This window comes from Carya illinoinensis, chromosome 10 (assembly GCF_018687715.1).
Source record: "Carya illinoinensis cultivar Pawnee chromosome 10, C.illinoinensisPawnee_v1, whole genome shotgun sequence".
Lineage (NCBI taxonomy): Eukaryota > Viridiplantae > Streptophyta > Magnoliopsida > Fagales > Juglandaceae > Carya > Carya illinoinensis.
The window spans coordinates 9,683,246-9,707,671 of record NC_056761.1 but is presented as its reverse complement, the minus strand read 5'-3'; the positions used below and the strand labels follow the sequence as shown (position 1 = coordinate 9,707,671).

Sequence of the window (24,426 nt, the reverse complement as noted above, 5' to 3'; positions counted from 1 at the left end):
AAATAATTATAGACTTATCCTATATCGACGTGAGAAAGGCAACAGTTGTCTATATTCTACTATTCCAGCGCTAATGAAAGGATAACTCTGTAAGTTCACACCCTCGTCCACATCTTGTTTATCTTCAACGACTTCCAGGAGCCACTGACTGACAACTCAGTCCTAGTCCTCATTGCTAATTTCAAGCACCCAATCTCATTGTCCTGCCGTAACCTAACCCTTGACCCTTGTTGCCCTCCGATCAACCCAGCCATGGCGAGCCTCCCGAAAGATCTACTCATCTGCATACTCTGCCATCTACCGGTCAAACCACTCCTTCAGTTCCGCGCCGTCTCCAAGTCATGGCGCCATCTGTTTGATAGTCCGGTCTTTGTCCATCTCCACCTCAAGAACTCCATCGGAACCGGCTCCAACCTCGCCCTCATTCTCCAAAAGGACTCCGTGCTCTACTCCGTTGAGCTCGACCTCTTGAACGATCCTGTCGAGCTCGCTCACCCTTTGATGTGCTACAGCCATCGAATTCAAGTTCTGGGCTCCTGCAACGGATTGCTCTGTATCGCTAACGTGGCCGAAGATATCGCTTTTTGGAACCCAGCCATCAGACAGCACAAGTTCTTGCCCTTTTTACCAGCCGAGCCAAACAAGAACAGCGGGTCGAGCTATCTGGGCGCGCGGGTTTACGGGTTCGGGTACGACCAGGTTCATGACGATCACAAGCTGGTGAGGATTTCGCAATTTATTAATTTAAGAAACGATGGGTTTGTCTCGAAGGTTAAGGTCTATAGTCTGAGAGAGAATGAGTTGAGAGACTCCGAAGACATGCCTTATGTTCTGTGTTACACGAAGAAAAACGGGACACTTGCTAGTGGTTGTTTGCATTGGGTGGTGAACAGGAAGTTCAAATTTGACGATGCTGATCTGATTGTCGCGTTTGATCTTACGGTTGAGAGGTTTCGGGAGGTGCCGATGCCGGAATGTGCGGTGGAGAAGTTTCAAATAGACGTAGGAGTGTTGGGTGGGTGCTTTTGTATGGTTGCGAATTACTATGATATTCACGTTGATGTTTGGGTGATGAAGGAGTATGGGGTTAAGGAGTCTTGGGCCAAGCTGTTTACGGTCGAACAAGATGTAATATTTTTTGGTGGGACTTTCAAGTATTTGAGACCCTTGGCCTATTCAAAGAGTGGTGAGGAGGTTCTGTTGGAACAGAACCATGACAGGCTTGTGTGGTACGATTTGAGAAAGAAAAAGATCAAGAACGTGAATCTTGCCGGTCTGCCTGCTCCATTTGAGGCTCATATTTGTGTCGGAAGTCTTGTCCCGGCTGAGGTGAATAGAGAAGACAATGAGAAGCAGCAGAATTTAGGAGCAGAGAAGATCAAGAGCAAGAAAAGGTAAATTACAAGAGATTTTTGTCTTTTGGGTTCCTGCAACTCTCGTTGTTTCTTTATGCTGGTCAATGTGTTTCTCTTTGTGTTATTATGGTTATTAGACGCAGTGATTGTACATTAGATGACATGCTTGGATGATTTTGGTTATGGTCCCACTCAGAGTAGAGAGATGTGTAATTTTGTTCAGACTTTAATGGCCAGGCCAGTTTCGTTTTCCTACCTCTATAGCAATTGATGCAATTTTGTGGCATTTACTTTCAATGTGACTTATTGCCTGAAGAATTGGCACTTGTTCTTCTCAGGGACGATTTCCTGTCAAAGGGCTTCAAATTGGTGTTATAAGCAAACAGAAGAATGAAAGGAAGCGTGGAAAAGAGGTGATTTATTGAAACATCCTGTCGTCTAGTTTTAAGGCTTGCTTGAGTAGCTTATTTTGGTCTTAATTAGTTTCGTTGCTCATTTTAATCACAAGGAATGGTCCGATTAATCAAATTTTTTTTTTTTGATATCCGTGGGTGTCCGGGCCAGCTTGAGCGCATCTCGACTAATCCCATGGGACCTTGAAGTTAACGGTCAGTTAAACTTCCAGTGGCCTTGAAGGGACTCGAACTGGTAACTATTAGAGAGCAAACCCAATGCCTGACCAATTGAGCTACCCCTCTGGGTTAAATTATTATCTTTTACCTTAAAAAATATTACCACATCGAATCAGGGGCACTTGCCTTCTTCTAGACTAACCCGTTCGAATAGGCATTTGGAGAGGATCTCTATTCTTCTACTTCGCGCTTATGTTTGCACCTTTGTCCTTTGTATGCAGGAAAGTGAATGCAAATAGATATACTTCTGCATCTGAGAATGCTTGAAAATGGAAGAAAACAATTACTACGATGAAAGGTGTCATATTCCTATATGCTTAAATGAGTATACTTGTTCAGTTTTTTCTCCCTGATACATAACATGTTCTTATACTGTAGTGAGTATAGAGATAGCTGTGTTATTGTGAGCCTTGTAGTTTGTGCGCTTTGTGAAATTTGTATGCCAAATGACCATGTACACAGTTTTGTGTTGTTGAGATTCCCTTCTCGTTGATCAGTAGACCTTAAAAAAAATATATTTCCGATCTTTTGGTGCAGAAATCAAAATATTGGGTTCTTGGCTTTTTTCTGACTTCTTCATCAATTCATGATCAAAGCTTTCGCATATCACTTGAGATCAAGATGGATAGTTTTGTTTTTTGAATTTTGAATTATTATTTTACTTCGATAACTTAAGTTCTATTATTATTATTTTTAACCGTTGTATTATATGAGATGACACGAGAATATTCCTTCTTCTTCTTCTTCTTCTTCTTCTTTTTTTCAATTATATAATAAAATTATTATGCCCATAGTTATCAAGATTAGACCCCGTTTGGATGTTGAGTTGAGTTGAGTTGAGAAGAGTTGAGTTCTTTATGAATAGTATTGAGTTGAGATGAATGAGTGTGTTTTTGGGGGCCCACCTAATATGAATTTATATGTGTTTGCATGTTAAGATGAGTTTAGATGTATTTATGGGAAGTTGAAGGTTATGGGTCCCGCGTATAAAGAGGTATTGAGTTGAAAAAGGTTGTGAGTATCCTGTGTAAAGAGGTTTTGAGTTGAAAAAGGTTGTGGGTCTCACGTATAAAGAGATTTTGAGTTGATATGAATGTAGTAATTTGAGAGTTGGGTATTTGGATGTTAGTTTAAAATTAGATTGAACTTTTAGTTCAGTCCAAGTTCCAAACGGGGCCTAAAATAAGTGCTTATTTTCGAATTTCTTCAACCCAATTCCTTTCTTGATATGCTATTATCTTCCCCACCTTCTCATTTGCATGTCATTTTCTTTTCACCCTGCATGCCCAACTTATATCTGACCTATATCTTCCCAGTGACAGTACAACAAAGCTTTATTTTGCGAATGAATGAGCGTCCCTATTCTTGCCACTCATTTTTAGGTTGCCTTACGTGCGTTGGACTTCCTGCTGCATACTGGTTGGTAAATGGGTCTCTGATGTGATGAGAGTGCTGCTCTAATTAGAGGGCTTTTCACAAAATGTGTGGAACTATAATGGGTCGCTGGCTATGGTAGACGTGGCAAAAGGAAGGAAGTGTCTCCTGATGCAACCCCTTAAGAAAATGAATAATGTTAGATATAGACTTATGTTGATTGAGGAAGTTCTATCATATCCCCTTTCTCTCATTCTCTCTCGTATGGAGCGAGTGCACATATGGCTATTTTTGGTGATGATTGCGTAAATAGTTTTCTGTTTCATTCCATTTTTTTTCCTTACTTTAGATTACCGTCTATTATGGGCTTTTGTGTGGAATCGAAGGCTTTCAAGCTTTCATCAGAGGCATGGAGGTCTTCAACAAAAATTGTGGAGAAGAGCATAAGGGTTTGGAGGTTTGTAATTCTGGGTTATAGTGGTATAGGGTGGTTGGTGGCTAGGGTGGAAGCAGTGTTTCTAGCAGAGAGACAATCAGAATTCATAAAACGCATGCGCCAAGGAAACATAGGATTTGTGGCTCAACAATGCTCCACCATACATGGTAGATTTTTAACTGTAATCGAACATGGTGGAGGAGGTCGGTGGAGTGTTCTAGTCATTTTGAAAGAGTAAGAAGGCCTAGGTTGGGAGAAATTTGATGTCAAATTATGCATATTTGCTACTCTATGGTGGTGAGGCGATCGTATGAAGAAGCTCTGAATACGGGTCATGCTTTGGTGACTCAGTTTGATAATAGGGGCAAGAAGGGAAATTGCCAAAATGGTCTGCAGCCTTTGTAGATAACGCATGGACGGAACCCAAGTCAAACATGGTCTGTCTCCTTTGAAAGCTTAAGAACCGTTTCTTATGCAACAAGGGATGGTTTTGGTCTTCCCAATTGCAGTATGGCTGAAAGAGATATCCACAGTACATTGAAAGAGATGCAAAACCAGCTTGCTGAGTTGAACGAAGCGGTTGCTATGTTATCGGTGAAACTTGATGGGCTGGGTGTGATAAGAGGTGGTAATGGGGCTGTAAGGCCCAATAAGGGGGATTCTAATCACAAGTTATTTAAACAAAAGAGTGAGCTAGGCGTGATAGGTGACTGGCCGAATCCTATAAAATTTGATAAAGGAAAAAGAAAGTTGGGTTTGGCATAGTTTTGATATATAGATCTAAGATAGTGTGGTGGGTCAAAAGTAGAATTGAGTCAAAAGCAGAATTGGGTATCGACGTAGATTCTGCAGAAACGGGTTGCCCTCTGCCATGGGTGACACAGAAAAGTTCGTCGAGGTGTGCCAGTGCTACATCCCCAATAAGTGTTCTCTACGACGAAACAACATCACTCATGCTGGCGTTGAAGGAAAATAGTATAACACCAAGCCCTGGGGGAGGTGTAGGGTCTATCAAAGTGGCACACCCCCTTTCAATTTTCCCTTCATTGAAACGATGACCTCACGTGGGTGCTGGAGGTGAAGTAACTTGACGTATTGTCGAGAGTTGGGTGAGTTTATGGGTTTTCCCCAACCCAAAACTTCAAATGATGATCATGGCTCCACCACCCATGACAAAGGGAACCAGTTTCTCAATACCTCTTTAGGCACCTTGTGGGTCAACTCAGCTTTGGACAAGTTGGTGACAACAATAGTGGCGCAGTGGAGGAGATGCTGGATTTGTATGCAGGAGATGGTGTGGAGGAAATGGTGGGGTTGTCATTCATGCCTTGTGAGGAGGAATATTTAGGGCATGGTCTACAGTGTGGAGTTGAGTTAGCAGAAGATGTTGTCCCCCTTGATATCTCTTCTATCAATCAACAGTATAGCTGGTTCATCATCGAATTCCATGTGGAAGATATGAGGACCAGTTCACGGCAATTCTCACTACAATTGAGGCAATTCACTTGCTTAGAACAAAATCAAGATCTAAAAAGAGCAATAAGTTAAAGTGTTTTACTTGGACAATCAATTATGATACTAAGGGAGGTAGTCCAAGTCGAGGAGGGAGGACTAGAGGGAAGGCATAACCAGTTGTAATATGAAGCCCACGATTCTAACTTGGAATGTGTGGGGACTAAAATCTAATTCTAGTAGAGTTAAAACCAAATATTATTTTTTGTGTTTTGTTTGAAAGTTTGTAAAATTTATATTGGGTTTTGTGTTTGAATTATGATTAGATGAAAAAGTTGAATATTAAAAATTAAAAAAATATTTTATATTTGAGTGATATTAGAGAATGAAATTATGAGAAACTTTTAGAATATTTAAAAATATCTCGGTATCAAAAAAAGCCAATATTCTCTTTTGTATTATCCATTAAAAAAGAACATAATGAATTTTTAATTTCATCAAAAGGTTATAACTTCTTACCAAATAAATTGCATATACCTATTCAAACTATCAAACTTAGCATTTTCCTCCTAAATTTATCTTTTTGTTAAAGATCGAACATCAAATAAGTGAAAATACACGATCTTAACAATTAGATTTTAAAGGATAGAATAAGATTTTATAAAAAGTGATAGTTTGCAGATAAAATGACAAGTTTGATGGTTTGATAGCCATGTTAAAACATTAAAAAAAAATTGGTATCTGTCAGCTGATGAGATAAAGTGTAGTTTTCCCATTTCTTAGAACCGATTAGGTTGATATAATTTACAAGATTATACAATTAGTTAGGAAAATAATGGTGAAAAAAAAAATGATATTTGCAAGTTGTGTCTAAGACTCCATTATTCTTTTGAAAAAATTTGCAAAATTTAAGATTTAAATAAAAAAAATAATGTTACATATAGTTGTAGAGTGTATAAGTACTGTGTAGTCATTGTGAAAAAAAAATGTTTATTATTAAAATATTAATTTATTTTTATATAAATTTTGTATTTATTTATTTTTTAAAATAATTACATGATATTTATATACTCACGATTATAATTATTATTTCTCATCTAATATTAGTTAAAAAAAAAAAAAATTTGAAAATAACACCACAACTTTGTTTTCATCAGTTGATGTGATCTCATCCAAAAGGGGAAAGACAGCGTCCCGTGTCCTATCTCAACTCAAAAACACTGCAAGCAATGTGAATCCGCGTGATGCCGAATTCCTAGACTTTGATTAAATTTACTGAATTTCCATTATTATATAATTTATGTTGCTGCTGATGGGATGGTATTTAATGGCCGTTAAATTAATTCTTATTATAAAAGATAATAATCTAATTATTGAATTCTGTCACCTTAATAGATTGAGACAATAATGGAATATTGGTCTAGTTTTTATTTATTTATTTAATTGTATTCATACTAACTAAATATTTATCATATTTAATATTATTTAAAATAAATAAATATTGATGCGTTAACATTCTTTTTCTGGAAATTATCATTTAATGAGAAATCAAATATCAATATTAAAAAATAGAATATCCTAAAAATATTTAGATTTCTTAATGACTAATGTCTAATGCATGGCTAGTTACCGGAGTTATGGTGGGGGAAAATCATATAGACGTTTGCAAGAATAAATTTGAAGCGAAATGATATTTGCAATCGTGATTATGTAAATATCGTATAATCTTTTTAAAAAAAATGAATTAACACATGACTTATATGAAAAAAAAAACTAATATTTTAATTATAGATCTTACTTTTTTCAAAATAATTACACAGTATTTACATATTTCATAACTGTATGTAGCTTATAATGTAGCACTCTCACCAAATTATAATATATTATGCAAGAAAACAATATTTGTACAAACATAAACTTAATTTGCATAACATCATACTATAAAAATAAAATATTACATTTATATATTGTTATTACGAAATCATTCTCGTGCTCGCCGTGTGTTATTTTGTTCTTCGCCGAATTACTGAACCAGATCGCGGCCCACGGATATATAGCTCTATTAATCGCACACCACCAAATCCGCGGAGAGATCAGAGCCGTCGAAATGGTGAATATTGGCATGTAAGTCTCATGTTTTTTGCCCACACCTAACCAACTCTCACTGCATTCATTCAACTTGCCCAAAGCTTCTATATTTTTTTGTTTATAATTTATGAAAATATAAATACAAACACAATATATATATATATGCAATAGCGTAAGGTGTCAGTCATTGTTGATGACTGCTGTGGAACAATAGCCCATACCACAATTTCGATCAATTTCATCGGTCTCCTCTCTAGGTTTTGCCGTTTGCCGATTTCCAAGTTCATGCTCTCCGCCCCACCTTAGCGTTGATTGTTCCTCCACTGGCGGCGGGGCTCCATCTGTAGATGTCTCTCGTGCAAAACCCCACCGTCGATTGCGTTCCCCAGCTAGGTGGTCCCGCCATCGTCGGCACCGCCACCAACGCGATCCTCAACACAGTCGATCACCCCAGACTTTCCTCGAAGCGCAAATTGGACGATTATGGTGGCCCCACCTTCGACGACGAGGAGGAGGACCAGGATGAAAACGACGCTGCTTTCGCCGAGTTAGTTTCAGTTAGAATGAGGAAAGACGAACCCAACGCCGTCCACTCTTCATCGGACGCCCAACCCCGCTCCATTACCGCCGCGCAGTTCAATCCTAGGGTTCCCGATGACCGATCGACTTCATATTCTTGCTCGACTCGAGCCGAGTCGACTCGTTCCGAGTCCCGGCTGCAGTTCTTCATAAAGATGATCCCCGAGGGAAAAACCATGGTATTCCAATTTTGTCCTCGCGACACCGTGAGATCGGTTCACGACCGAATCCAACTGGTGACCGGAATTCCGGTTCACGAGCAAAGACTGATATATCGGGGGAAGCAGCTCCAGTGGGAGCGCACGCTCGCCGAGTGCTCCATCCAAAACGATGCCGGACTTGAATTGGTGGGCCGTATGCGCAGCACCGGGCACCCTCACGCGTGGCAAGTGGTTGACGGCATCGTTTCGGTGGTGTGCAGGCTTTGCCGAGGCGAGACGATCCTTACCGCGGCGAATGATATTAAACAGAGGATGACGAAGTTCTTGACGGAAACTCCAAAGGACGAAGAGCGCGTCCCCGGGCATCTGCAGATATTCTTGTCCTGTTCGGCCCCGGCCGCATTGGTTATGCTTTATATGTCGCCGATCAAAGGTAACAAGGATTGTGCGGATAGTTCGATAAGTCATTTCTTGAATTTCTTGAATTCAAGTCGTAACGAGTTACCGAAGCCCTATCATAATTATTGTGCACCTATAGTTCTCGAGTTTTGTAAGTTGCTTAGAAGAGCTGCGATTGAGGACCCTTTGTATCTCTCTTGTCGGAGTACACTTGGGTCATTGTTGGAGAACTCTAAGAAAGTAATTGTGATGCAAGAGATTTTCCCATTTGTTAGCGAGTTGGGGAATAGTTTGTCCAAGGATTTAGTTTCGAGTATGGAATCGCCGACAAGTGTGGGGCCGCTGCTGGGTGATGTTCGTGATCTAGCCGCGTTCTTGCTCCTCCTGCGGACTGAGATCACCGAACAAGTCGGTTTTCAGGGTCCCATTCCTGTGACTTTGGATGGGAAAGGATACAAGCATCCATTGTATGGGAAAGAGATTGAGTTTCTTCATCTTTTATTTATTGATTTGTTGAAGAGAATGGGAGAGTGCCTCCATAAAATGGAGCAGTGCTTGGCTGTTAAACACAAGGGGGAAGGTGAAACTATTTATTCTGGTTGGTCTCAGTATCTTGCCATATTGAAGGAGCTGAATAGCGTTTCCAAACTTTATCTGGGTGCTGAAGAAGATTTTTGGATGGTTTTGAAACTTAGAAAGTCTTCGCTGTGCACGCTAATTATTAAATATGCTAAGCGTACCGATGATCATCAGTGGCTTCTTGAGCAAAAGGATGTGACTGATTTTGAATCTAGGAGGCATTTGGCGATGATGATGTTTCCAGAGGTAAAAGAAGATTATGAGGAACTGCATGAGATGCTTATTGACAGGTCTCAGTTGCTGGCAGAATCATTCGAGTATATAGCAAAGGCAGAACCTGAGGCTCTACATGCTGGTCTCTTTATGGAATTCAAAAATGAGGAAGCCACTGGTCCAGGTGTGGTGCGGGAGTGGTTTTTTTTAGTATGCCAAGCTATATTCAACCCAGAAAACGCTCTTTTTGTGCCATGCCCAAATGATCGCAGAAGGTTCTTTCCTAATCCAAGTAAGTTCCAATTGCTTTTTATATTCAACTCAGAAAACACTTTGTTGCGTTATTTGTTTTATACCTGTTGAAATATGATATGGATGTAAACTTGAGAGTTTGGCTTCCAAAATTGCATTTGTACATGCAACTGTGATATGGATGTAGACTTGAGAGTTTGCCTCCCAAATTTTTTTTCTTGATCAGTAACTCCCAAAATTAACATTTGTACATGCAACTGTGAGTTTGTAGCGTTGTTAACTGTTAAAGATGAAAGTTCTTGAAATATGATATAGATGTAAACTTGAGAGTTTGACTTCCAAAATTAACATTTGTACATGCAACTGTGAGTTTGTAGCGTGGCTTATTAACATCTGAATGTAGTCACAGACAATATCTGTCTTCGTCTAGCTCACTGGTACCTACTAGGAACAGAATAGTTTTTCAAGTGTTATACGATATTTTAGGAACATGATGACTTGATTCCCGTTAATATATGTTTGACATAATGTAGAAGTCGGAACATGACTGGTACTGCAGCCGCTACACTTGAGTGTGTTTGTGATCTGTTGAGCCTTATTGTCTAGATTTTTCATTTGTTGAGGTCTATGCATGATTAGAATTATGTGGAGGGTAGAGATCATAGAAAAGTGATCCTTGCGGAAATCTTCTTTCCTTGTATAATACAGAGCTGGTGCTGTGATTGTGAGAACTGACAGTGGTTCTCAGTCTGTAGTGGCGATGGCATATTCTGGTTCTGGAATACGGTTAATGTGAACTTGGGCTAGACAAGACGTAATCAATACAAAATCTGATTCATCAGAAGCAATATACAAATCTGACGCATCAAAAGTCCAATAAAAAACTAGAAGATATATTTCGATGCACATATGTATAAACAATAGGTGACATGAAACCAACCTAATATATATGCATAGATATAAAAGGGAAGACCAGGGGCCAGACCAAGTTGGATTGTGGTGCCAAAAATTAAAAAAAAAATCGAAGACCTATGCAGAATGGAAGGTTCTCATAATCACCTTGAGCAGTTCCTTCTCAACATAAGCACTAAAACTTCTTGTGCAATTTCAAAATCACAATGGCGTGGATAACCTAGATGCCTGGAAGTACTGAATCATTTTCCAGGAATGAGGCGGTATTTCCTTCTTTCCTCAAGTTACAAAAGAATTATTTCTGGAACAATTGTTTGATGTTAGGTTGTAATATTAGTCCAATTTCAGAGAAGCTGCCTGGAGCCTGTTTTGGGTTTCCCTCTTTCTTTTGGGAGTTGTATCATCATGCAGAGTTTCCCTGCTTCCGCATTCTGAATTATGTTCTGTTATAGTAAATGTTCTATAGAGAAAAAAAACTTTTTTTCAAAGACAATCATGATCAATTTATTCATTTTCTTCTTTATGCAGCATCTAAGGTGGATCCCTTGCACCTTGAATATTTCAACTTCTCTGGCCGGGTGATTGCTTTAGCTTTGATGCATAAAGTGCAAGTAGGTGTTGTCTTTGATCGTATATTTTTCTTACAATTGGCTGGAAGGGACATTTCTCTGGAAGATATAAGAGATGCAGATCCATGCTTGTATAGTAGCTGCAAGCAGATTCTGGAGATGGATTCTGATTTTATTGATTCAGATGCTTTAGGACTAACGTTTGTTAGAGAAGTTGAGGAGTTAGGAACCAGGAAAGTTGTCGAGCTTCAACCTGGTGGGAAAAGCATTGTTGTGAATAGCAAGAACAGGGAGCAATATGTAAAACGTCTCATAGACCATCAGTTTGTGACATCTATCTCAGAACAGGTATCACAATTTGCTCAAGGTTTTGGTCATATTCTTTGTAACTCCAAGCTCCAGAAGTTCTTTTTCCAAAGTTTAGAACTTGAAGATCTGGATTCAATGCTTTATGGAAGTGAAACTACCATCTGCGTGAATGATTGGAAGGCACATACTGAGTACAATGGCTACAAAGAAACTGATCCTCAGATATTCTGGTTCTGGAAGGTAAGTGCTTGCAGGATTTTACTTTTATTGTTCTCTCTAGCTCTGATTAGTATCTTCTCTTGTAGTTCCATATTTTCTGTTATTTCCTTTTTTAATATCTTATTTTCTGTTTTTTTTTTTCCTGTTGGCAAATTTAAGATTGCTTCCTATGCCTTATAATAGGGGTTGCCTTGTGGGTGAAGTCTTCATTTTTGGGGTATGCTACATGCCTTCTTGTGCCTTTCTAGATATCTTTTTTCCAAAGTTCTATTTAGCTCATCCTTTTCCCTCTTCGCTAATTTTCACTATAATGTTACTTATAGAAAATTCTCATCATAATTTTAATTGATGTTATTTTTTTTTAATTTAGCTTTCAAAGCATAGAACATGTTCTAAGAGATGTTGAAGGGGGCTGGTTGCTCCCTTATTTGCTTAATTTTAAAAAACTATTTTTTGTATGCTGGGCACCTTTGAATGCCTCTAATACCTTCTGACTATTCAAATGGCTTACCCAAGGCAGATGTGTTTGTTTTTGGCAATCAAAGAAAGGAGCAAAGAGTTTTCTCGTGTAAACATGCTTATACTTACAATGCTGCATAATGACAGTTGGAAGATAAATGTATGTGAATAGTATCAATACTTTGCATGGTTTTTAAAAATGGGGTTCGAGTCTTGATTTAAAAAAAAATGGGGTTAGAGTTTGGTGAGGGTAAATATAGGGATTAAAGTGCTGGGCATAATGGATTCAGTCAAGTTCTCAATGGTTATGGGCAATTATGGCTTAGCAATATTTACTAATTGTTGATAATCATCGAGTACTTAAAGAATGTGATCCTATTGTGGAGTAAAAAACTCAAAGAAGCATGTGCTATTTCTTAGCAAATCTTGCTGTGGTGCATCATGAGTTTTTGGTGTAGACCAGCTAGCAAGTTTTCCACGGGAAAATAGCTAATAGTGAAGTAGTTCTGCTCTTATTCCAGGGATAAGAATGATCTTTCTGTAGATTTGACATTTTTGGTGGAGATGTTGTTTTGTAAGCTTTAGGTCTTGTTGTTGATTGGGGGGATTGTTCTCTTGAGGTCATTGTGATAGAAGTAGGGCATAATCTAACTCATGAGGTTGAGGATTTTTTGATAGGTAATCAAGAAATTTTATTCATAAGAGAAGGCATAATCCAAGTATACAGGAATTATACATGAGAAGTACCTAACTAGGGTTTACAATAGAAAGTAGAAAATCGTGGACATTTAGTCCATTAAAATCAATGGCCCCCTGCCTATAAGAACAAGATTTTACTTTTAAAAAAGAAAAAGAACAAGGTTTTAAGCTCATCCATGGATCTCTCACTATCCTTGAAGCTTCTATCATTTCTCTCCCACCAAATGCACCAACACATACATATAGGAGTCATTTTCCAGATTGCTGCCATTTTGGATTACCCTGGAGTCCTCTCCAGCTTGCTAGGAAATCCACCAGCCTAAGAGGCATGACCCATGATAATCCAAGTCCCGCAAAAAAATTATCTCATGTGGTCTTGACCACCTCGCAATGTAAAAAATCATCCCATTCTTCTTACACATGCAACACTAGTCCAACACCATTACCCGATTTTTTTTCATATTATCTGTGGTAAGAATCTTACCCAAGGAGGATTACTTATAAAAAAAAAAAAAAGAAAAAAAAAAAAAGAAAAAAAGAAGAAGAATCTTACCCAAGGAGGATGTTCAAATAAAAAAAACTGCTTTTAGAGGGGCTTTCGTCTACCATCTATTCTTCCATTGAAAGGTGGTCATACTCAAGCTTGTTAGAATTTGGTGGAACAATCTAATTGTCAATCTACCTTTCTTGGAGGGGCTCCAGATCATCTTGTCTATGGTACCCTTAGTTATTCTTACAGAATACAGTAAATCAGAGAACTTGGCGATAGCCTCTAACTCCCAATCTTGAGCGACCATAATGAAGTCTACATTCCATTGAGGGGAGCTACTAGTGAAGACCAAGAGATTAGCTATCGCCGCAACCTTCGCTTGTACAAGCTCAAAAATGTTAGGGAATGTGTCTTGGAGGCTTTGTTCACCACACCATTTGGTGCACCAAAATCTGACATGAGAACCATAATCCACCACAATACGTGCATGTCTGAGGAAGATCTCCCAGCTTTTTCTAATGTTTTTCCACAGACCCACCCCATATGAACCGTGAACATCATTCGAGCAACATCCTTCCCACTTCAAATCTATGATGTGCTTCCATAGGGCTCTCATTTCGTGTTGGTACTGCCACAACTATTTATCCAAAAGAGCTTGGTTGAAATTATTTGCAACTCTTCCCCCAACCCACTCCACAAGAAGTCTCATTGTAGCTTCTCAATATAGTTGGCAACCTTTGTGGGGAGCAGGAACAAAGACAAAAAATAGGTGGGTAGCTTAGAAATAGTACTTTTAATCAAAGTGAGCCTACCCCCCTTTAGACAAGTACAACCTCTTCCAAGAAGCCAATATGCGACCCACATTTTCAACCACAACATTCCAAATCTGCTCAAATTTGAAGGAATCACCCAACGGTAAGCCTAGATACTTACTGGGTAAAGAAGATACCTTGCATCCCAAGAGAGAGGCTAGATTCACCTCTTCGGGGACAACCCTCACTAGCACCAATTCAGACTTTGAGAGATTAAGGCTGCGTTTGGATGTTGAGCCGAGTTGAGTTGAGTTGAGTTCTCTATAAATAGTAGTGAGTTAAGTGGGTGTAGTGAGTTTTGTGGGGCCCACCTAAGATGAGTTAAGATGTGTTTGAATGTTAAGATGAGTTTAGAGATATTTATGGAAAGTTGAAAAATGTTGTGGGTCCCACGTATAAAGAGGTATTGAGTTGAAAAAGGTTGTGGGTTCCAGGTGTAAAAATTTTTTGAGTTAAGATGAGTTTAGTAATTTGAGAGTTGGATGTTTGAATGTTAGACTCAGTTTAAAATTAGACTAAACTGAGTTGATCCCAATTGAGTCTAACAACTAAATGGGGCCTAACTCTCAAATCCAAGACAAGTTCAAAATAAAGGAGAGCCCTCAAAGATTGTATATGCCAAAGATTTCCTCCACCAAAGATGAGTATTGTTAGCAAAAAGCAAATGAGCAATATCAATAGGGCCATAATCACCATTCCCCACCAGGAAGTCATATAGAAAGCCACCTTCCACTAGGCCCAAAGTTGTCCTATTGAGAGTTTCCATGACAATTATGAAAAGTAATGGAGAGAGCGGGTCTCCTTGTCTCAAACACGGGAGGAGTAGAAGAAACCCACCCAACGGTGAACCATTCAACAAGATAGAAAAGAAAACTATAGAAATATGCTACCCAAGCATACCATTTTCCCCAAAGCCACTTCTTGCAAGTAGATAAAATAAGAAATTTCAATTGACTGATCATAAGCTTTCTTCATCTCTTATTTGCCAGGTAACCTAGGTTCTCTAGATTTGTGTCGCCCATTCAAGACTTCATTTGCAATTAATACTAAATCTAGAATTTGTCTACCTTTGACAAATGCATTTTGAGGCTTCAAAATTAACTTCTTAATCACCATACTCAATCTATTCGCCAAAACTTTAGAAAGTATCTTGTAAACTCCATTCACAAGGCAATGCATTTTGTCTTGTTTAGGCTCAGCCAATAACCTATGATTGTTGGTGGGGTGATAGTGTCTAACATCCATAGACCCTATCTTTTTGGGAATTAGGGCTAAGAAAGCAGCATTTAGGCTAGGTTTGGATATAAAAATGGTTTCAACTCATCATTACAACTTTCTCAAATTTCCATACAAAATATAATAAATAATTCAACTTTTTCAAATACCAAAACAATAATAATATTTTATTCAATTTTTAACTTTCCTCTAAAACCATCTCATCTCATCTCACCATCCAAACCTCACCTTAGACTTTTTTCAAACTTGTCATTAGCATGAAACTCTTAAAATACATACCCTCATAAGTCACCCTTGATCACTTCCCAACAAACTTGGAAAAAACCCATGATAAAACCGTCATGGCCTGGAGCCTCGTCACTAGCCATGCCTCGGATTACTCTGCACGCTTCATCTTCTTTAAAGGGCCTCTCTAGCCACTCTAGCCACCTTGTGATCTGTTGGTCTAATGATGCAAAAGTTAATCCATCCACTTTTATTGTCCATGTGTACTATTCGGAGAGGAGGTGCTCTTAATATTGTACGATGTGGTTTTGACTAACTTATTCGAGGAAACTTCTCTGTCTACCATCAACATCTCAATAGCATTATTCCTCCTATGTGAATTAGCCACCCGATGTAATAACTTCATGCACTTGTCTCCCTCCTTGAGCCATTGTACCCTTGAATTTTGTCTTCAAGAGATCTCCTCCATCAGTTACTCTTTCGAGTTCTGTGATTACCTGACTACTGTTAGTTCTCTCAAATTCAGAGAGAGTTCTTGCCTCCTCCTTGCCCTCTGGACTGTAGCTCCTCCAAGAGAGAGCGCCTCAATTGAGGTTGATAATTACTTTTGAAATTAATTTAAGTACAACATTCTTATATTGATCATACTTTTTTTATGCAATAGAAGTATGACATGATGCATTTACTTATAAAAAAGAAGTATGACATGACTCATGAGGGCAAGAATTACTTTTAAGTTGCTAATGACATATTTGACCAACATACACATTAACAAGCCAAGAGGAAAGTTACTTAGCTTGTAATTAGGTTTTTCTCTTGCATACCTCCTGTGTATTGAGTCTTTGCCTAATTATGTGGATTAATAAAAAATTATTCTTATATATAACAAAAGGTCAAGAGGAAAGTTATAAGGAATCGACATAGGACAGACATGGGAATGTGTTGGGAATTGACGAAGCTGGCTTCTTTTGTACGTTTGTTTGAGACAAGTCATTTTCATTATGGTAATATTTTGCAAATTGACGCAACTAGTGAAATAAGGCTTTCACGTGGTGTATGGTACTTTTTGTTTGGCACCGAGTGTCCGAGAACAGCGTCCCGACTAATTCCGAGGATGCACAAGTTATTGGCAAGGAGTTTTCTGCAAGTGTATCTCGGGTAATTCAAGACAAAAATCCTCAAGTCCAATGAACTTTGGAGATTGTTTGCACCCAAGAGGATTTGAACCTTAGACCTTGGAGGGAGCATACCACCAAGCCTAAGTCCTTCAGTCAGGGTATATGTGATGATTGAACTTAAACAGACATAAGTGCTATAGAATTAATGCAATCTTTTGGATGCTTAGAATACCATATTAAATTATGGCCATAGTTTGTCAAGGGCCTGTGCATCTTCAGGATTAGTTGGGATGTTATTCTCGAACACTCAGTGCCAATAGAAAAAAATTGTGGCCATAGATAAAAATCAAAGTGCAGCAATAGTTTTTTATTGCTAATTTACTAGGCACCCAATATGCCTTGAATTCATGACATTACCTTCCGCTCCAATTTGAATACCTATAAGTGTACTTTGAATTTGGGTAGACAGTTGTTTGATCTTGTACTTTTTTTGCTTTCTAGTTCCACTAGGACATATGATCACTGACAGCCTAACATGCTCCACCATTAAAAAATTAAGCACTTAAACCTACCTGATGACAAGGCATTATTAGCATTTGTTTATTGCCAGTTTGTTATGTCGAATTTTCTCATGGTTAAGAAACTTGCAGATCGTTGGCGCAATGTCGGCAGAGCAGAGAAAGGTTCTTCTCTTTTTTTGGACCTCAGTGAAGTATTTACCGGTGGAAGGTTTCTGTGGATTGGCTTCTCGGCTTTACATCTACAAGTCCACAGAGCCTCACGATCGCCTGCCTTCATCCCACACATGCTTTTATCGGCTGTGTTTCCCACCATATCCATCTATGGCCATCATGCAAGATCGCCTCCACTTCATCACCCAAGAACATGTAGGCTGCAGCTTTGGTACCTGGTGATATTAGTTACAGCTTTGCATTTGGGGGTTGCGAAGGGTTTTTGATTGCACATACACTCAGCTTGTACAGATTATAGGAATATCGTGTTCGTCATTTAGACCATGGAAGAAGCTGCTTTAATCCTCTTATTTTGGGCCCTTTTCCAGTGTCATTGCTTTTTTCTCGACTGTCTGTATAGTTATAGTATGAATAAAGCTGGAGGCAGGGGGAAAAAAAATCTCCACTTCCATCATGAACTTCTTGCCTAGTGTTAGATATTTGGCTTTATCATGACGTTTAAGCACCCGAGGTTCTGCAATGACATGCTTAGTCAATTTCCTCTCATAGTGTCTTCAGCTTCTTTGTTAGTGTGTGTGTGTGTGAATTCTTTCCAAGATTTGTTTTATTTAGAGAATATATATATATAGTTGGTTTCTCACGCATTGTTTGTTGTTTACATCCATAACCATTATTAATTGCTCTCTCTTCCCCAAAATCAAGGCTTCTTTAAATTCTTATTCCACGTTGAGATTCGAGAATCTCGAGGGAAGAGAGACACATGAAGTAGACTATCTTACAATATTCACGGTAAATATCATGCATTTCTTCCGGGTGGAATTTGATCGACCTTTAGCGGATTCATTCGGCAACTCCAAAATTAAAGCAATACACGTAATCATTACCAAAAAAAAGATTTTTGAAGTCTTTTTAAGAATCATAATGAAGTTAGGTTTTACTTGGAAAGGCACGAATATAGAACTTGACATTTAATGCACTTTTATTATGTTCATACAAATGGGACTCTCATGCATCGTTCCATTGTTTTCATTTTCCCGTTTTTTTTTTGGGTCAGAATTGACTTCAATTTCAGATGCCAGAGACCTGACCTAGTAAAGAGCAAAGCAAATGCGCCGTACCTGAAAAAAGATTTGGAATAAGCTCTTCATTTCACCCAAAGTTATAATATTCATTATTTTAATTATTTCACTTGTCAATTTAGAAACTCAGTAATTAACATATTTTATATTTCACATTAAATGCATTACTATTTATTATGTATTTCAAGTAATTTAAATGTTTCTATGTTTTATTATCTATACGTTAATTTCATTCTGATAATTAATTATACAAAGAATTTTACGTATATTTTCCCATATTTTATCGTTTAAAGCATCCAATGCCAGTGCTCAATCTTATTACTAGAATCCCCCAAAAGTTTAAATTAACGAAAAGAGGTAAATTTTTTTATTTAATTTATATTTTAATATTCTCCTAATGTGTAGGCGAGACTTCCTACTAATTAATGACCCACCAAATATTTAATTAAATATTATGAAGAGTAGAGTCAGTGTTCAGGCTTAAAATTTCTACTCTAATACCATGTAAAATCACCACTTATCTCAAAATCTTGATATATTTTATTATTTAAATTACATCTTTACAGTTACATATTCAAAGCCTATGACCAGTATGCCCTTTGAAGATGAACGAAAGAGAGAGACTTTAAAGGAAATTAATAATTTGATATCCTCAATGTTTTCTGCACATAATATAGATGGAAGGTCAGTTTCCTTTGGATCTTTTAGTGCTAAGCCATCTCACTTATCAGGACAAGTCGGGCTCTGGGGTGTCCAATGCTCGACGTAATCAGCGAGGTATTTATCAACACTAGACTTGTCATTTGAATTTCCCTTTCATGCATAGTGTTTATAATTTTTCTTTACTAAACTCTCATCTTTTCCTTGTAAATCATCTATCTACTTGTGGGTGCGTGCGCGCGCGCGCGCTCGCGAGAGAGAGAGAGAGATGTAATAGAATTATAGAGCTTTGCTTGTGGCAAGTCTAAATTTTCTGAAAGCTCGTGATTTACAGGAATCCTTGAGCTGATCTATGTGCCATTTCACATCTCATTGCTCTAAATGTATGGAGGTTTTGGTTACGTTCACAATATCTGCAACATATGGCCCTATATAACATCTTGATCAGCCCCCTTGGAGCTTGCAGGCACAGTTTGAATCCCCCATGAAGATCAAGGATAGTTGTAACAGAGATGGGAAACCAAAAATATCTTATGTTGAATACAAAAACAGTAAATTTCATTATTCAAGCCTAGAGATCACATCTCATCACGCCATATCAAAAACCACCCATTCAGAGCCTTATCTCAATCATAACCATAATTAAACTAAACATAAATAAAATAGAACTAAATAGCATACCAACTTTGAGAAATGCAACCTAAGAAGATCCAACAAACTAGGACCCTCTTCTAGTTTCACTTCTTTTATAGAACCATTACTCAGTCTTCTCAACTGGAACTTCAGTGCTAGTTTCCTCTGCCGCTTCAGCTGGCTTCTCTTCTTCCACTGTTTTCTCTGCCTCAGCCGGGGCTGCTGGGGCCTCAGCCACTTCTGCAGCCTCTATTTTGGTCTCTACCTTGTTCACCTCCTCAGAAACAGGCTCTACTGCCACTTCTCGAGTCTCTTCCTCTGTCTTCTCTGCTGCAGGCTTCTCTGCCTCAGCCTCCTTGGCTTCCTCTACCACTTCCTTGGTCTCAACTTCAGCTGGAGCTTCAGATTCAGCAGCGGCAGGTTTCTCTGCTGCTGGGGCTTCAGGTGTTGCTTCTTTTGTATCCTCGGTAACTGGTTCTGGGGCAGCAGGTGCTGCCACCGGCTCTTCTGTTGTTGTCTCCTTAATTGTGGTCACCTCAGTTTTTTCATTCTCAGGCAATGTTGTTGGAGCCGATGCTACCTGCAATACCCGATTCACCTTAAATAACATAGATGAACCAATGCAAAAGTTCTTGAACAACTTTAAAACGACTTCATGCTTTGTATATCAAGCAGTAAAACTCAATTATGCAAAGTTGAACGTAAACAGAAGTTTTGGGACTAATAATACATTGAAAAAAAAGGCAATGACAAAGTAGCCAAGAAAAATGTAAAATACACGACATTCCAACAAAAGTTCTCCATATCGATCCTCTGTTGTATAGCAATCTGATGAGGTTAAAAACAGTAAAAGAAAAGCCTTGGATTCATCAGATCAATACTCTTGTATCAAGGTTGATGGAACTGATCTATCAGATGGAGTTAGTGCTATAGCATATGTTCATTACGATCTGTTGTCACAAAATAAAATAAAATAAAATTTTCTTCGGCAGGCAAAAGATGAAAGGGTAGACGAAGGTGGATGATCCGTCATTTGCGAGGAAGCTAGAGTGTGTGCGGTAAATACCAAAATATTGACATATTTTCTCTGATCATATATACGCTCAGGTTGATCGTACATGGAATTCTACCGTTGGTCTAAAACAAGAACCCTACTGCAAATACTTTAAATATTGTCAAAGATGGAATCGTGGAATGATCTATTAGAAACTGTATGCAAATCGATTCTACGAAAAGCAGAAGATATATATATATATATATATATAAGCAAAAGTGAAAATGGTAGTTGAATACCTCAACAGTAGCCATTTTATATACAAAGAGAAGTAAACAAGAATTTGGAACAGAAAATGGAAAGAGGAAGCGAGAAATATGATCAGAAGTTGATAGCGAGGTAAAGAGCTGATCCGAGTGAGAGAGCTATATATAGAGGCGTAAGTGCTGTGTAAAAATAATAAAAGAGATGTAATCATGTAAAGACTAGGGGCGAAATCAGGAGTGTGATCAGCGCCAGAAGAATCTTTGCAACAACACTCCTCGCGTCAGTACTGACACACACTAAAGCACATTATAATTAGTAAGTCTAGCTGTGAATGTTTTCCTTTCTTCTTTTTTTAAACAACTCAATATATATATATATATATATATATATATATATATATATATATATATATATATTTCCCAAAGTAAAAAGAATATAAAAGTTACAAATATTTTATATGTAATTATTTTTACGTATTTTTTTATGTATTTTATTGATCTGATTAATTGTGTATTAAAAAAAATTAATACAGTCAATCGTATCAGTAGAGTGAGCAGATAGTGTGTAAAAGTGACTATATCTAACATTACAAAAAAATTAATGCAACCAATCACATCAATAGAGTGCACAGGGAATATATAAAAGTGACTGTATGTAGCATTACAAAAAAATTGATGCAACCAATTACATTAGTGAAGTCCGTAATGAGTATGTAAAAGTGACTGTATGTAGAATTACATTTTTCAAATTTTAAAATAAAAATAATATTAAAAAATATATTTTAACAATATTTTATTTAACTTTTATTTCAACTCATTTCATCTCAAAAATAATCAAAACTTTTTTATATTATTGATACCTTAATTTATAGAACCATTAATTGTGAATGCCAAATGGTGGAGGCCATATCTGATATCAATATCATATTTCATGTGTTATGATTCATTTTTTTAGCAATAATACTTTCCATTTTGAAGCTTAATATTTCTGATCACACTTACTGATATCATACATTTTAAATAATTTTACATCTCAATAACTTAAATAATAATCACTTAAACTATAATATATAAAACGGATGTGACCTTAGCACGAATAAGCTTACATATAAAAATAAAATAGAAATTGTGAAAGGTCGGAATGATGAGAAGAAATATTAAATATTATTTATATTCATTGCATTGATTTTTGGAAAATAAAACAGGATTACTTTTACTTTACGAGTTTGCTTTTAATTTGGGGGGTGTTTCAATTGATTGTTCACCTTTTTTTAAGGTTTTCTTTCACTGTCGAAGTACCCAATAACCACTATTTTTTCTTAGAAACCAAACACATTCCAATGTTCCATCATGAATGCAATGGAGTTGAGCCGAAAAAAAGCCAACAAGATGCCCTAGGGCGGTGCCCAAGATGGGGCCCCTTTACCAACACCCACTGCGATCATTACTGTCCAGTTGTCCACACGCAAAATATAATATATGATGACGTGGCCTGCTTCTCCGTCCTTGATTCTGCCTCCCCCATTTGCTCCTAGCGTTGGGAACCGCCCCTTTTACAAAAGTCGAAACGCCGTTGTGAGGAGGGCCCACCTGTGGATGCTTTCCAGTACGTATTCCTCGTGACCCCGGACCTACATACAGCCGTCAGATTTGCCGTGTTGGATCACAGTCACTCCTCTGATTCATTTAAATGGTAACGCTTACGTTACACAATTTTATTTAATTAATAAATCTAGAGTATAAATATATTAATTAATATATGTATTAATTTATTATGATTAATTAAAAAATAAATTTTATTAAAAATAATATTAATTTAAATTTTTAATATAAATAAATTATTATTAATATATAGATTAATATACGATTTTATGTAATAAAATTTTTATTTAATTAATATATTTTTTTATTTTTTATTTATATATATTTTTAATTCTTAAAATAAAAGAATAAAACTAATAAATGTTAGATAAAAAAAATATAATGTAAGATTTTCAGGTAAAATCTCTTTTATTTTCCAAGTTAAGGTAGAGCAGAAATATCATATGTTGATTAGTAATGTGATACAATTTTATTTACAAAATTTAAATTTGTAATTTTTTTATAAATTAAATATTGCCACATCAATAATTCAGGATATATATTCTCTACACCGGTTTATGAATATAATTTTTTATTTTGATATTTTAAAAAGTTTTTTTGGATAAAAAAATGTTTAATAAAAGTAATTTTACGTATAACCATAAAATACGTAATTGCCGCGTAATAGTTTTAAAAAATAGTAAAATTCATTATTAAAATTTTAATTTTTTTTTTCACGTGAGTCTCATGTTTTATTTATTTTTTTCAAAACAATTATGTAGTAATTATATAATTTACAGTTACAAATATCTTTTCTAAAAATGACAAGTTGTAATATTAGCGTCTATGACTTTCTCATTTAATAAAATTGGCTCTAACATTAATGTCTATGCATTTGTCATTTATAGAAAGAGTTCAAACTTTCTTACTTGTTGGCAAGTCACATGGTTAATAATTCTAACCCACAATAAACCAACAAAACCCCAAATATTTACTCATTACATATCTAAGAAAGATGTTGGTCCTTAATTTTAGCATACTTGGTGTGTTACTTTATAATTTAAAATTTACTTATTACATATCTATTGAGTATTGAGATAAACATACTCCTCAATTTTATATAATTTAATTATGACTATTTTCCAGAAAAATAATTAATATATATCACTAAACCATTAATTTTCGAGCTGATTATAATTATAAAAAAAAATTAAATTATGTATTTTTCCTAATTAATATAAAAGAATTCTCAACAATAATACTTAAATATTAATTAAAAAAAACACTGGTAAAAAAGATTTTTACCAATAGCCGCTGTAAAGTTGGTGGAAAGTTGGACGGTGGAGTGCGGTCCCACTAGATTATGGACCTCAGCAACGGCCACCTAGTGGTAGCACGCCACGTGTAATGCTGACTGTACTTTTCTCTGTTTTGGGAAATTGGACTGGACCAATTAGGCTTGGCCTGCCCCATATGAGTCATCGAAAAATGGAAATTTTTTAATTTAATTTGATGAGGTCATTGAGGTGGGCCAACAAATATTTTGGTGTCTGTGTGGGACCCACTAGTCCATGGGTTGTCAATACTATAATCCTCCGTCCCATGCTTTTTTCAGATGTTGATGTCTCCCCACGTGTATACACGTAGGATCATGCACGACAATTCGAGGGGATTAATAATTTTCTGCCTTTGATTCACCACAGTAGACTGTAACAATGGCTGCATCTTAGCTTTTAATGCCAACATGTCTTTCTTCTTAATTGTGACCGGTTTGGCTAACATTACTTTTCTCCACTCATATAAATTTCCCTTTTTCTTTTTTCAACGTCAAGAAGACGAAAGCTTAATTTGGTTGTAAGATTCAATTTACATCAATTCAATTTAATCTAATTTAATTTTAAATTAAATTTAATATTTAAATACATAATTTTTAAATTATTAATATCATCTCAA

The 24,426-nt window shown here is 36.9% G+C and overlaps 3 protein-coding genes across 20 annotated transcripts; 2 read left to right on the top strand and 1 right to left on the bottom strand.

Moving 5' to 3' along the window:
• Window positions 1-78: 78 nt before the first annotated feature.
• On the top strand, window positions 79-5,531 carry LOC122279165 (F-box protein CPR1-like). Of its 17 annotated transcripts, none has more exons than XR_006229501.1 (5): window positions 79-1,394; window positions 1,552-1,592; window positions 1,694-1,768; window positions 1,920-1,963; window positions 2,209-2,521. XR_006229501.1 is itself a non-coding variant. In XM_043089554.1 (3 exons), exons 1-2 carry the CDS (start codon window positions 253-255, stop codon window positions 1,731-1,733), a joined length of 1,182 nt encoding a protein of 393 aa, XP_042945488.1. In that variant the 5' UTR covers window positions 81-252; the 3' UTR covers window positions 1,734-1,768; window positions 2,209-2,521. The 17 variants fall into 17 exon arrangements, 1 of the variants encoding a protein (XP_042945488.1); XR_006229500.1 differs by having other exon boundaries at window positions 1,920-2,003; XR_006229497.1 differs by lacking the exon at window positions 1,552-1,592 and adding an exon at window positions 3,370-5,531 and having other exon boundaries at window positions 81-1,394; window positions 2,209-2,285.
• Window positions 5,532-7,488: 1,957 nt separating this feature from the next.
• LOC122278822 (E3 ubiquitin-protein ligase UPL5-like) lies at window positions 7,489-17,806 on the top strand. 2 transcript variants are annotated; one of them, XM_043089027.1, is made up of 4 exons: window positions 7,489-9,560; window positions 10,961-11,550; window positions 11,689-11,746; window positions 17,219-17,357. In XM_043089027.1, exons 1-3 carry the CDS (start codon window positions 7,685-7,687, stop codon window positions 11,707-11,709), a joined length of 2,487 nt encoding a protein of 828 aa, XP_042944961.1. In that variant the 5' UTR covers window positions 7,489-7,684; the 3' UTR covers window positions 11,710-11,746; window positions 17,219-17,357. The 2 variants fall into 2 exon arrangements, with proteins under 2 accessions (XP_042944961.1, XP_042944960.1); XM_043089026.1 differs by lacking the exon at window positions 11,689-11,746 and having other exon boundaries at window positions 7,492-9,560; window positions 17,219-17,806.
• A 1,729-nt stretch (window positions 17,807-19,535) lies between these two features.
• On the bottom strand, window positions 19,536-21,084 carry LOC122280135 (major latex allergen Hev b 5-like). The gene is made up of 2 exons (XM_043091119.1): window positions 20,926-21,084; window positions 19,536-20,212 (listed from the first exon to the last, which is right to left on the bottom strand). Exons 1-2 carry the CDS (start codon window positions 20,938-20,940, stop codon window positions 19,757-19,759), a joined length of 471 nt encoding a protein of 156 aa, XP_042947053.1. The 5' UTR covers window positions 20,941-21,084; the 3' UTR covers window positions 19,536-19,756.
• Between the last annotated feature and the right edge of the window lie 3,342 nt (window positions 21,085-24,426).

Bases quoted from the DNA above. Each gene is read 5' to 3' on its own strand.
- LOC122279165 (XM_043089554.1), top strand. From the start codon at position 253: ATGGCGAGCCTCCCGAAAGATCTACTCATCTGCATACTCTGCCATCTA. The intron at 1,395-1,693 runs GTAAATTACAAG...TGTTCTTCTCAG, and splicing joins AAGATCAAGAGCAAGAAAAG to GGACGATTTCCTGTCAAAGG.
- LOC122278822 (XM_043089026.1), top strand. From the start codon at position 7,685: ATGTCTCTCGTGCAAAACCCCACCGTCGATTGCGTTCCCCAGCTAGGT. The intron at 9,561-10,960 runs GTAAGTTCCAAT...TTCTTTATGCAG, and splicing joins AAGGTTCTTTCCTAATCCAA to CATCTAAGGTGGATCCCTTG. The intron at 11,551-17,218 runs GTAAGTGCTTGC...AGAAACTTGCAG, and splicing joins AGATATTCTGGTTCTGGAAG to ATCGTTGGCGCAATGTCGGC.